General features: G+C 44.1%; 3 protein-coding genes across 3 annotated transcripts in view; 1 reads left to right on the top strand and 2 right to left on the bottom strand.

The window, feature by feature from the left end:
* The first annotated feature begins 37 nt into the window (after positions 1-37).
* Positions 38-3768, top strand: LOC106746832 (60 kDa heat shock protein, mitochondrial-like). The gene is made up of 5 exons (XM_014623902.1): positions 38-225; positions 1139-1550; positions 1727-2313; positions 2396-2699; positions 2787-3768. Exons 2-5 carry the CDS (start codon positions 1139-1141, stop codon positions 3188-3190), a joined length of 1707 nt encoding a protein of 568 aa, XP_014479388.1. The 5' UTR covers positions 38-225; the 3' UTR covers positions 3191-3768.
* On the bottom strand, positions 3548-7934 carry LOC106746833 (DEAD-box helicase Dbp80). Its single transcript, XM_014623903.1, has 8 exons — positions 7655-7934; positions 7175-7389; positions 6953-7045; positions 6661-6878; positions 6402-6579; positions 6070-6307; positions 5810-5972; positions 3548-5429 (listed from the first exon to the last, which is right to left on the bottom strand). The coding sequence occupies exons 1-8, from the start codon at positions 7733-7735 to the stop codon at positions 5176-5178; spliced, it is 1440 nt and encodes a 479-aa protein (XP_014479389.1). The 5' UTR covers positions 7736-7934; the 3' UTR covers positions 3548-5175.
* A 1353-nt stretch (positions 7935-9287) lies between these two features.
* LOC106746698 (RNA-binding protein 33-like) overlaps positions 9288-13369 on the bottom strand; it is a 10521-nt gene continuing 6439 nt past the window's right edge. The window contains exons 8-11 of the mRNA XM_014623516.1: positions 13126-13282; positions 12898-13031; positions 11339-11998; positions 9288-9970 (exon numbers count right to left, since the gene is read on the bottom strand). Coding sequence (XP_014479002.1) covers positions 9794-9970; positions 11339-11998; positions 12898-13031; positions 13126-13282 — 1128 coding nt within the window. The 3' untranslated portion in view covers positions 9288-9793. The remainder of the gene's footprint in view (positions 9971-11338; positions 11999-12897; positions 13032-13125; positions 13283-13369) is intronic.

The following is a 13369-nucleotide window of genomic DNA, read 5'->3' as shown; positions in this document are numbered from 1 at the left end:
GGGGGGGGGGGGGGGAAGGGGGGGGGGGGGGGTTGCGGAGCTGGGCTCGGCGCGTGATAGCGCACGCTCTCCTCCGCTGCCGCTCTCATTCCACTCGTGCGCTACTCGCGAGAAGACAACGTGCGGTCGTTTAGCCGTGTGCCGATCTTCAATTCGCTCTCGGGACAGCGTCTCTTGAATTGTACCTCCGATCGTACCGCCGAGAAGACCCGCAAGGAATCGAAGGTGAGAGCACGATCGGTTGAGAAAAATGAAGTCGCGTTTGCTCGAAAATCCCCGCGGGCCCGTCGGCGTGAAATTTCGCCGGCCGGGGGCCGTTCGTGCGAGTTCGCTCGATTCTCGAAGGTTCCAAGACCGACGACCCGACCGGGTCTCTCTCTCTGTCTTTCGTGGACGACGGGAGGACGAGCGTGTCCTTCAAATCGCGAGCGAACGCGCGATCGATCGTTAATCGAGAGGTCCCCGCGGATGCCGCTTCGGTAATTTCGTCAGCCGCGATGGTTAACCTCCAATCGGAGCCGCGCTCCACGCGGGAGTTTACATAACGCGTATCCACGCCGAGAATAATCGACGACGACGCGACGAATAAATTTGTCTCTCTCTGGATCTTGATTTATTCGCGACGATAAAGACCGAGCCGCCGGTTCGACTATTTCATCGTTCGCGAAACCGTGAGATCGCGTGGTTCCGGTAACACGGTAGCGAGATTTCCCCTCCGCGACACGCATTTTTGAACTTTCCGACTACACGGGGTTGTCCCCGTTTGATAAAACAACGTTTGATGATAAGTTGATGAGAAGTTTACCGACAATTTCCTCGCCGGGATTCAACGGACCTTCGGCAGTCTCGCGTTTTTCCAGAACATTCCATGCACCTGTCTTTATGATTATCCACTTTAAATCATTAATTGCTATCTGAAAGTTTATCAATTAAATATATTTGCTTTTTCAGCTTGAATTAAATGATGAAAAAAGCCAGAATTCATTGTAACGTCGTCTTTTTTTCTTTCAATATTTTTCACAATCGAGTCGAAGAAAGTATACTTTTACGTTTAACAAAATATATGTGTTACTAAAAAAGATGACTTGTCCCCACGATTCAAGTCTTCAATTAACATGTGCCGTTCTTTCTCACACAGATGCATAGACTACCTTCCATGTGGAGAGGAGCGGCTCTGCTCCAGTTGCAGGCGCGTACTTACGCCAAAGATGTGCGCTTCGGGGCGGATGTTCGCGCCTTAATGCTGCAGGGTGTAGACATATTGGCGGACGCCGTCGCCGTGACGATGGGCCCTAAAGGGCGTAACGTTATCTTGGAGCAGAGCTGGGGTAGCCCGAAGATCACAAAGGACGGTGTGACTGTAGCGAAAGGAATCGAACTGAAGGACAAGTTCCAAAATATCGGAGCCAAGTTGGTACAGGATGTAGCCAACAACACCAATGAGGAAGCTGGGGACGGTACCACCACTGCGACCATATTGGCCAGAGCGATAGCCAAGGAAGGGTTTGAGAAGATCAGCAAAGGTGCAAACCCTGTAGAGATCAGGCGTGGTAAGTTCTGTTTCGTTTATCTTCAGCAAACAGACCGCTCATGCGCGGTCTCTTGCTTTTGCCTTAGTGAGTATCTTGCGCAGGAGACGTTGATCTTTGGCCTGCACTGCGAGATAAATCCAGGATTAGCTCTCTCCCGATATGCGCAGAACAGCGTTAAAAGACTGGCTTTCCAGGTGTGATGCTGGCGGTGGAGAAGATCAAGGACGAGCTGAGAACGCTGAGCAAACCGGTGACGACGCCCGAGGAGATCGCACAAGTGGCGACGATATCGGCTAACGGCGACAACGCTGTCGGCAACTTGATCTCCGACGCCATGAAGAAGGTCGGGAAGGAAGGTGTCATCACGGTGAAGGACGGCAAAACGCTGAACGACGAGCTGGAGGTGATCGAGGGCATGAAGTTCGACCGGGGCTACATCTCCCCGTACTTCATCAACTCCAGCAAAGGCGCCAAGGTCGAGTTCCAGGACGCGCTGCTCCTCTTCAGCGAGAAGAAGATCTCGTCCGTGCAGAGCATTATACCGGCCTTGGAGCTGGCGAACGCCCAGCGCAAACCCCTCGTCATAATCGCCGAGGACGTGGACGGCGAGGCCCTGTCCACCCTCGTGGTCAATCGTCTGAAGATCGGGCTGCAGGTGGCCGCGGTCAAGGCGCCTGGCTTCGGCGACAACAGGAAAGCCACCCTCCAGGACATGGCGATATCCACCGGCGGCATCGTTTTCGGCGACGACGCCAATCTCATCAAACTGGAAGACGTCCAGGTATGAGTACAGAGAAATAAGCTGTCGAATTAACGGAATCGATCAATTGATCGCCGGCTAAACCTTGCGCTTTGTTCCCCAGCTGAGCGACTTGGGCCAAGTGGGGGAGGTCGCCATCACGAAGGACGACACCCTCTTCTTGAAGGGCAAGGGAAAGAAGACGGACATCGACAAGAGGGCCGATCAGATCAGGGATCAGATCGAGGAAACGACGTCCGATTACGAGAAGGAGAAGCTGCAGGAACGCCTGGCGAGGTTAGCGTCCGGCGTGGCGGTCCTCAGGGTCGGCGGCAGCAGCGAGGTGGAAGTGAACGAGAAGAAGGACCGCGTGCACGACGCGCTCAACGCCACCCGCGCCGCCGTCGAGGAAGGCATCGTACCCGGAGGTGAGTACTCTTCGAGGTTACTTCGTACTTCTCGATCATTGGAAAATCAACTACGCTAACACCATGTATATCATCCCCTCCTCTAAGGTGGCACCGCTCTCTTGAGATGCATGCCGGCGCTCCGGCAACTGAAGCCGGCGAACTCCGATCAGGAGACTGGGATCAAGATCGTGGCGAACGCGTTGCGCGTGCCGTGCCTGCAGATCGCGCAGAACGCCGGCGTCGACGCCAGCATCGTCGTGGCTAAAGTCACCGAAGGCAAGCTCGGCTACGATGCGCTCAGGGACGAATACGTCGACATGATCGAGAAGGGTATCATCGATCCCACGAAGGTCGTGCGCACCGCGCTTGTCGACGCCGCGGGCGTCGCCTCGTTGCTCACCACTGCGGAGGCGGTGGTCACGGAGATGCCGAAGGAGGAAACGCAGCCGCCGATGGGCGGTATGGGCGGTATGGGCGGCATGGGCGGTATGGGCGGTATGGGCATGTAAAAGGATAAAAAGCGGGAAGATACACGACGCCGCCCGGAGCAGCGCAAAGACTGAGAAAAGGAGAGTTTACCGCGATTAATACACCGACGATGCTTACACACGTGCGCGACGTCGTTGCGAGAAAGCGAGGGAAAAGGAGGGGAAAAGAAAGAAAGACACAAAACGCACCGGACAATAGCGTTTCGTTTAGAACGGAGCTCACGCGGACGTGGTTTGTAGTACATTACAAACGTTACAAACAGATGATGAGAGACACATGCAGCATGATGATCCAGTCGTTACACGAGACGTCGTTCTCGTGTCTGTTCTGTTCTTCGGATTCGCAGCATTTTATATACGTCACACAGCCGATTCATGTTTTTTTTTCTTTCTTTTCTTTTTTTTTATTTTTATTTGGAAACCCAAACGTATGTAGTGCGTACAGACCGGTATATCTCGAATAGGAGATGCATTTAATGTAAGGACGCATCGCTGCGTAGGAAAATGAACTTGTTGATATGTTTATACAGATGGAGTTACAGTATGTGTGTAATTAACCAATTACAGTAACGATTTCTAAATAAACTTCAGTTATTTTATCCGTCCGTCGTTCCCCACATTACGAGTCTATATTGAGAGAAATCTGGATCTTACGTCGATGGATTGCGAGATGATGTAAAATGATGGAGAGCCAAGGACGAGGTTACACTAGAAAATACGTGTTTTAATGTATAAGGATGAAAATGATCAGTCGTGAAAGGTTAATCATTTAGACTGTTTCGTAATTTTGCAATGATTAGATTTATTTTTCATCCGAACAAATGTGTGTGTATGTGTGAGTTTCAATTACAATTCCTCTTTATTTCATACTTATCTTACGAGCTAGATTACGGCAAGAAAATAATGAAACGGGTTATTTGTAATGAGTAAAAATTTTATTTTTAGAATAGAATATAAATATTCCCGTTACGATATTCACTACCCGTTTTTAAAAACATCTTGATAATTTTATATATATATATATATATATAAAATAAATCAAAACGTGAAATATGAGCATACAAATACGTTCTCGGTACAGAGTACAATAGGAATTACAAAATAAAAAATATATCACCATCATCAACTTACATACAGAATGGACTATTCAGACGTGATCATCTTGAATATCTAACGACATTTATATTTTCAGAATATTATGCTTAACGATTATTCTATCTACTATCGTTTTCCGAAGCCATAAACATTCAGAGATATTTAAGCTGATCAGATCATTCAGACGGGAATTTCCACATACGTAGATATTTTCATAACGATCATGAAGTCCTATATTAAATAAGAAAAAAAAAAGAGAAATGATAACACGATTAACGCAAATATTTGCGTGGACGAATGTAGCAAGAAAATAGTCAGTGGTGTACTTCCGTAAAATTGCTATATTAATATACGGAAACTCAGAGAATTCTGCCTATACGTTTTAACACAATTCGCCGCGTTAATTATTTTATACAGCAGCCAAGAGCGTGTCATAAATTACACAGACGGAAGAAGGTATCGCTATATTATGCTTCGCGCAAACGAAGATAACGAAGTTCGTAATGCAAGTAAAAATCAGTCTGTCCTATATTCTTGTGTGCGAGGTCGATACATATGGTGAAACATATATAAAAAAATATGTCTTCGCCTATGTTCAACTTTATCCTTTACAGTATCTGTCGTCCATTTGTCCAATCGCAATTTTCAAAGAAACGTACAAAATGCAGCCGTGAAAGAGAGACAGAGAGACAGAGAGAGAAAGTGGAGAGGAGTGTGCACAAGAGTGAGAGTGATAGAAAAAAAAAGAGAAAAAAAGAAAACGATTTTCCAGTATAGCATTGTTAAGAAAGAAATATCTCATTTCATATTCAAAATACAAAGGAGTCCGCTTTAAAAAATATCACATTAAGCTTATATACGTTATATCCATATCGTAAAAAGCGTACTTATATTTCGCTAAGTGTTTTAACCTAAGCCCCTATCTTCTCAATTTCGTCCGCGTCTTCCGCGTCGAGGTAGTGAATCTTTTTGCCGAAATGTTTCTCTATATCTTTACAAAGCTGCATCGCATGCGGCGAGTCGATTAGGTTAATAGCAATGCCCGACTTGCCAAATCGTCCAGTTCGTCCGATTCTGTGCAGATATGTCTCACAGTCGGCCTGTCGTTTCTGGTCCATTGGCAGGTCGAAATTCACCACTATCGTAACCTGTTCTACGTCGATACCTACGAATTATATCGAGAAATTATCCGTTATTATCTGTCGCTCCTTCACAACTTAAGGGAAACCCGAGGTCCTCCTGTTTCACTGCAAATCTGTTAGCATCTATACTCGTTATTTGGTGGCACTGAATCCTTTGCACAAAATCCTTTCGCACAATTAGAATAGACATATTAAGGCATGGACGTTTAACTTGATTCGAAAATAAGTTTTATGATTTGTTAACTTTTTTTTAAGGATTCTTAATTCTGTGCAACCAGTATAGTACTAAGAAATTTGCAGTAAAATAGGAGGACTTCAGGATCAACTCAAGTGTGACAAACAATTCTATGTACATGCATCATGCACACGTAGGTATCAATACATTGGAACCTCCCACCCTCACCTCTGGCTAAAACGTTCGTAGTGATGAGGACTTTCTCGAGTCCCGCTCTAAATCTATCCAGTACGGAAATTCTTTGTTCCACTGTCAAGTCGCCAGAGAGTATCGCCACCGCATGCCCATCCTTCGTCATTTTTTCTGCCAACCAACTGGCCGTCTTCTTCGTCTGAGAAAGGAATGATATCGTGCCAATTTTGTTTTTATCGCTACGGAACTGCCCGGGATTAATTAATTAATCTCGATGAAAACGTCGGGATTCTTACGTGACAGAAAATAATCGCTTGCCCGATCGTGATTACGCCGTAGATGTTCGTAATCGCGGTGTATTTCTCGTCGACATTTTTACACTTGATGTAGTACTGCTTGATGTTGTCTAAACTCTCTTCCTCCCTTAGTAATCGTATTATCAACGGATTACTGACTATGATCTCCGCGAAGTTCATCACCTCGGGCTCGTACGTTGCCGAGAAGAACATCATCTGACACGTGCGTGGTAACATTCTGCGAACGTAATGTAAAAACAACGTAACAACAATCATCCGCGCGAGACGTAAAGATATATTATTCGGCCAAGTTCAGAGCTCGGAGTGATTACTTGTGAATGCGAATACACTGATCCTGGTGGCCCTGCGTAGCGATCATGACATCGGCCTCATCCAACACGAACACCGATATCTTGCTGAGATCGAAGAACTTAAATTTCTGTCCCCAATCTGTCACTTTGCCCGGAGTTCCTATGATGATGTGCTCGGTGATCTTTGATCCACGGCTTACTGGAAACGAAATGGTATTATTCACAGGAATGCCTGTGGTGACGATCAATATATTATACAATGGACTGAGCGGTGGATTACTTTCTTCTCCCCTCACGGCGTATTTTATTTTTATTTCGGGACAGTAGCGCGACATCTTCGCTGCTACTTCGCCAGTTTGGATCGCTAGTTCGTAAGTCGGCGATAAACAAAGCACTTGCGGGTAATCCTTTGTCGTGTCCACTCGGCTCAACATAGCCAGTACAAATGCCGCAGTCTTACCAGTACCAGACTGAGATTGCGCTATCATATTTTGCGGCCTGAAACAACGACTCACGAAAGCTTAGAGAATGCAGTGGAAAGATTCCAAAAGCGATTGATGATTAGCACTTACGGGTCAGCGAGTAAAGTAGGCAAAGCGGTTTCCTGAATCCTTGAAGGAGCATTAAAGCCCATAGCATATACTCCTCTCAGTAATGCAGGTTTACTAGAGAAATGTGTATTGATAGATGTATATATATATATATATAATTAATGCAACGAACTTTAACAAAGTATGTATCTTTTCAATTTTACGCCAGTGGTGTACAACTAAAAATGATAAACAGCTACTAACAGGTGGAGCGCATCAAACGACTTAACGCTGTATAAAGGAGAATTCGGATCCTTCCTCTGAATTTCCACATCCTTCGTCGTCTCGACTAATCCTTTCCTGATTATCTTCTGCAGGAGAGATTTCTCCGCCAAAGATATCTGTTCCTCCGATCCGTCGTCGCTCTTGGAATCTCCGTCTTTCACGGAGTTCGGTTTGTCCAAATTTAAATTTGTCACCTACACGATAAATACAGTCGAGAAATATTTCCCTTTTAAAAACGCGGAGACGCATCACGCGAGGTGTGCGCCAGGTGGGAAACAGGTTACACGCGAAGAAAGTCATGAACGAACCGAGGATTACAATAATGAAAAAACGTCGAACATGAAGCAGGACATGAAAGCACGAATGATGTGCGTACGAATAACTTCTCGTCGTATCGAAGAAACTTCGTAATTACTATAATTAAGGCGATGTGAAACTTCCAAAAAATCTCGACTTTACCTTAGATGCTAATTTGTCCTGTTCGTCGGCATATTGTCCCCAGTCGACCTTAGTCGAAGCCATACTCGCTGGTTTATCCATTGTCAGAGCCTACGATAAAGATGCTCGTCTTAAAATACAATTGTCGAGTTGCAAATCGACAACCGAACCTATTAATGCTACGAACAGCACAATCGGCATTAAGGTTTAGGTTCGAGCTTGCACACACGGCACAGCGTGTAAGCGGTGGACTGATACACCTTGTCCCTCTTCTTTGATGTTCACGTCACTACCTCGAGCAGACTCCTTCGTAGTGTTAGTGTTATACTAAACTGCGGCACGATTGGACAGGAAAGGGACAAATTTCCCTATTGGCTGCCGAACACATTAGAGTCGGTCTACAATAAGTATTTTAGGTCTTAAGAAATTGGCCAATCACAGTTAATTTTCTTCACACTCGACAGTGATTGGTCAATTTCTAAAGGCTCAAAATATCTATTGTAGACCGACACTTACAAATTCGTCAGATAGGGGCTGCGTTTCAAAACCTTGTTCGACGGGTGGAGTCATTTAATTAACCAATCACGGTCTTTACTCTTTTTGTCCTAATTGGTCAATCAAACGCTATCCTACCAGTCGAGTTAAAGTTTTGGAACGCAGCTCGACGGTTACGACTTTATCCCTCCGGAGAATTTAATTGGAGCATACTTTTAGATCCAGCCAAGCTTGCAGCAAATTTATCGACGTGAAAATAAGGTCTAAGGTTTAACGAAGGCGGTAGCGGTTTACTTCAAAAAGTACAGAAGTACGCGGAAATGGAACTTGAAGGAAGATAAAGAACGACGAAGTCAAAAATGAGGTAATCACTTTTCTCAACTTAAGAACAGCCGACTATTATAAAAAGGGCATTGACAAACTTATATATCGTTGGCAGGGGGTTGTAAATTAAATACGTATATATCGAAATTATATGTACGTCTAATTACCTATTGCGCATGTTCGCAAATCATTGGTTCGCTTCGTCGTTTTTTTTTACGTGTTCCGAACATATAAAAAAAAAAAGTATTTCAACCGTCCTGTGACCGATTGTACTTCAATTTCGATATTTTTTACATTAATTTCCGAAAAAAAAATGGAAAAACAAACAATGCCCAATAACGACGTTCGTTTTCAATGGTATCCATTTTTGCACGTTCTCTCTCATAGCCAAGTACCACTTTCGGGATTTACAAAACGTGTTTTGTAAACAAATTTAATGAAATAGATAATGTGAGATTCAATTGTTACGTGTGTAATCAAACAGGTAATGTAATAAATTTGCAAAAACGGATATGATATAAAATGCTGTTTATACGGATTTTATCATTTATGTATGATCAAATTACCACAGGACTAGATTATACATATTATTCGCATTATATATATTAAGACCGTAAATTTATATGTTGAGCCTTTTCTTATAAACTCCGATACATGTACATCTCCTTACTTGGATCTAACTTGCTCAAACTAGTTCAGACTGCTCCTTAATGTATTAGTTGCTTAATACAATGATTAATATTGTACTTACACTTTAAAAGCATTTTTTTCTCGGAAATATCGTCACTATAAAAATCCCTGTTACTAATCCATCCTCATTGTCTAAACTCTTATATTGTTGCTGCTGGCTACTTTATTTTGTATGGATATATCATACATCATTTTATACGAAATATACAATTTCTCGTTATATGTACAAAGAAATCGGCTGAGGACATTCTAGTCTGCATCAGTTGGAAAGTTTCAAAACAAATTTATCGCTCCCTCCGTTTCCTTCCTCCGTGTGAAGCAAATTCTCTAGGATTTACAAATGAGTCTGCTGCTGCTGCTGCGCGCGCGCGCGTGTGTGTGTATGTGTGTATGTATGTGTGTGCGTCGGGAACAAGATCGGTGAACGTTATATGTATGTATAAAATATAGATGAATGTTCTATCTCTATTAGACAGCTCCAATGATGAGTCGCATCCGTTGAAACGAGAGGAAAAGAAAGGAAAGAGATGATGTCGCCTGAGACGGTCGTTTTCCTGATGAAGCCGCGCGCACAACGTCGACATTAACACTTAAGAGAATACAGTAATTCCGAGGCTATTATTATTATTATTATCTCGAGGATTTCCCCATTTAGGATTTCTTCGCGACACCGGCTGTTATCACCTTATTGCCGGCTGTTTGCGGCACGAGACGCACGGTTATCAGCGATAGATCGAGCATTTTACGCTGGTATTTCTTGTGAAACACCATGGCGGCGGATTGCGTCTTAAACACAATCGTGGCATTACCCTCGCCCATACGTATGCTCTACAACACGAAGAATAGAGAACACACAGTTATTACAGGTAGTTTGAGAAAAATGTCGTTTATTTATGATAAAGTGTAATGTATCTACCGGAAATAAAAAGAAAAGGAGAAAGGATGCAATATATCTACGATCGAACGTAACGAAAAACTTTTGTCGTGCGCCTGTTATGTGTTCGTGCGGGGCGCCGTACATGCAACGCCGTACGAGTGCTTTTTTTGGATCATTGCATCCTCAAGAGGGATAAAGCGAGATGTATCAATGAAGCCGCCAAAGGTTCATCAATTTAGCAGTGTCTTGACGAATCTTCTCGAGACATCAAGCTACTCTTGTTTCCTTCGCTCCATTAATCTCTTACATCTCACCGAGTACATCTTCCGTCGAGAAACAATAGTACTGGTACAATGATATAAGCTAAGGGAATACGTAGGTCATTTATGTAAATCTCTTTGGTATCAAATTTACACTCGAATGTCGTATAATAGAACAATAGGACAACGCGTAACAATATTATCCATGGTATAAAAGTATTTGACTTCTTTTTTGTCAACAGATTCTTATGCCCCGAACATCCATATGCTGGGAACATTACAATCTGCGGTCAATTTCTACAACTGTAAATACATTTATACTGAGCTTACGTATGTTTGAAGTTGTGTGCGTATAAATATACATGTATCGTTCCTCTGTAACTTACAGCTAAAATACTAGTTAAGTACCAGTCATTTCTAATCGTAGAAATACTTTCGTGACAGATCAACAGGCCATAAAATCAAACATATAATATCTAATAATTTGATATAATAACGTTAATAAAAAGAGACGCGTAACAACTAGAAGTGAAAAGTCGATATCGTAAAATCATTGGTAACTCGCTTAATCTCTAATCATAATACACTTATATCCGGAACGATCTAAATCGCAACTATGTACGGAGCAATGGTACGACCCGTAAGACGAATAGAAAGGATTGGAATACTCAATCGAACACTAAACACGTTCTGCATGATTCGCTAATGTATTCCCGGCAACTGTTTGCGGTTGCAAATTTACCGGGGGCGGGGGAAGAAAAATGACGTACATATATCTTTTCATCTCGATATCATGTATCTGTTTGTTAAAAAAATAAAAAACAAAAAATAATAAAAAAATAAACCACACATCAAATGCGTGCAACGAAAGAAAATTGTTTTTACACACATACTCGGTAATATTAAATTAAACGTCCTTAATCAGTTTGACGATGTACAGTGAACGGAGGAGGTGTGCGTGTGTATGTGTGTGAAATTGTGGCGTTAAGAGGGGTTTGTTAATGGGAGGGCGAGAGCGTGCCAGGTGGTGGTTGAGCGTTTTCAGGTAAATATAGTCACCTCAATGGTTCCGATGCCTTGACACATACGCCTGATTTGCGCCTCGGACGTGCTCGCGGCCAGATTCTCCAGTCTGACCGTGTTGCTTCTGATTTCGGGCAGCTTTTTCGTCGGTTGGCCCGGCGCGGCGTTGGTCTTCTGCAGCACGATCCTCTGCGAGTTGGGCGCGTTTCTCTGAAGGTGACCGCCACTCGTCCCATCGAGCACGTTGACAACGGTCTTCTGCAGGCCGCCTATCGCCTTATGCGCTACCATTCTCGGGCCGACGTTCGTCTGACGTTCGACCTTCTGTCCGCCGGCCAATGGCGATTTTTGCAACGCGTTCCCACCCGCATTCGGCACGATCTGCACGACCTGCACGTTGGACACTTTCTGCTGCAATCCTTGCTGGCTACGCTGCAGATTGGAAACGGTCTTCTGTATGGTGGTGGCGACGACCTTTTTCGAATTCGGCATCGGCTTGTGTATCACGACTCTTCGTGTACCGAGATGCTGCACAACTTGTCTCGTTTGTACAACATCGCCGCCGGCATCGCCGATCGCGGTGGTGACGTTATCGTCTTTCGCACCGACCGACGTGTCGTTTCGCGTCGTCAGATCGTTGATCTGGACAGAAGTCGGTTTCGCTCTAACGACTCGCATAAGTGGCCTGTCTGTTGCCTACAACAAAAAAAATATCAAACGTGCGTCATTTTAAAGGGGAGAGACTAACTGCCGTGGGCGTGTGTGATTTCGGTCTTGGTCGTCGGGTTATTGTGATATCAGTGACTGTAAACCGAGCTCAAACGGATACGATGAAATGTGTGTTTTCTAAGCGATGACTTTATCGCGGCAGAATTATTAGACGAGCCTCTCGACTTCTTCCGGCATTTAAAAATTCACAGCGTTTCAGTCTGGAGGAAATGAAAAGAAACAAAATTTATTGAAAAAGTATATTTTATTGAAACATAAGTGGAAAATGTACAGCGAATTTTAAATTGCAATTGCGTATAAACGAATTAATTGGTATTTCATTTTAAAAGAGCATGACAAAGCTATCATCAGCGATAAATGTCTAAAAATGGCATCTTCTCTTACTTAACGAACGGTGGCTGTGCGGTGCGTAGTCGCACCGCGATATTATCAAGAGAAAATAAGAGAAAGAGAGAAAGAGTAACTCGATAATTATAAGTATGCTGCATCCAATTTTAACATGCACATAGATGTATCTACACAGGTTTGCCGCCTAACACCTTATGCAGTTACGGCGAGAAGAAACATTATAAAATATATTAAAAAATACTATACATATATCGGAGAATCGCATGTATTCTTGTTACTCGACTCATATAGGCTGGATTCGGCCTTACAAATTGAATTTCCAGGAATTTCTCGTTACTCCGTGAAAAGTATCTTTTTACGAGTGCTGAGATGCGCAAGTTGTGCGACAATGTACAACGGATCTTGCCGTTAATAACATGATCATCGAAATCTTAAGTAGTTCGCGCGCGAGCCCGCGCGTCACCGAGAAATCAAGCGAAAATCGCGGCGATATAATGTGATAACGTTTAATGTTATACCTCTATGCTTTGTGAATTGATAGGACGACCGCGTCCTTTACCAACACCAGGTCGAACTTTAACGGTACCACCGCCCTCCTTTACAACTCCCAGCGTTGATACGGGCTTCGTGTCTTGCTGCACGCTCTCGTTCGCTGAAAGATTTCGGAAATATCGTTCGCACACACACACGCACACACACGAAAAGCAAGCTATCGGAATATACAATGTGCGATTGTAAGTACGTACCCGCGGCACTCGAGTCGATCTTCCCGTCCTCGTTTTGCTTCTCCATCGCGGCCATCTTGCGTCTGTTCTCCTTCTCGCGCAGGAGTTTCTCCCGGAGCCGTTTCTGCTCTTCCATTTTCTTGCGATACTCCTGCATCTCCGGGTCCTCGTCTTCTTCCTGAGAGGTTTACGAGATTTCGCAATGTGTACGCGAGATGTTGTCGGACGATATCATCCGTAAAGCTGAAACCGGGGGGGGGGGGGG

The sequence above is a fragment of the Dinoponera quadriceps genome, unplaced genomic scaffold (assembly GCF_001313825.1).
Source record: "Dinoponera quadriceps isolate SergipeBrazil2010 unplaced genomic scaffold, ASM131382v1 scaffold1565, whole genome shotgun sequence".
NCBI classification, from domain to species: domain Eukaryota; kingdom Metazoa; phylum Arthropoda; class Insecta; order Hymenoptera; family Formicidae; genus Dinoponera; species Dinoponera quadriceps.
This window is presented reverse-complemented; position numbering and strand designations above follow the sequence as displayed.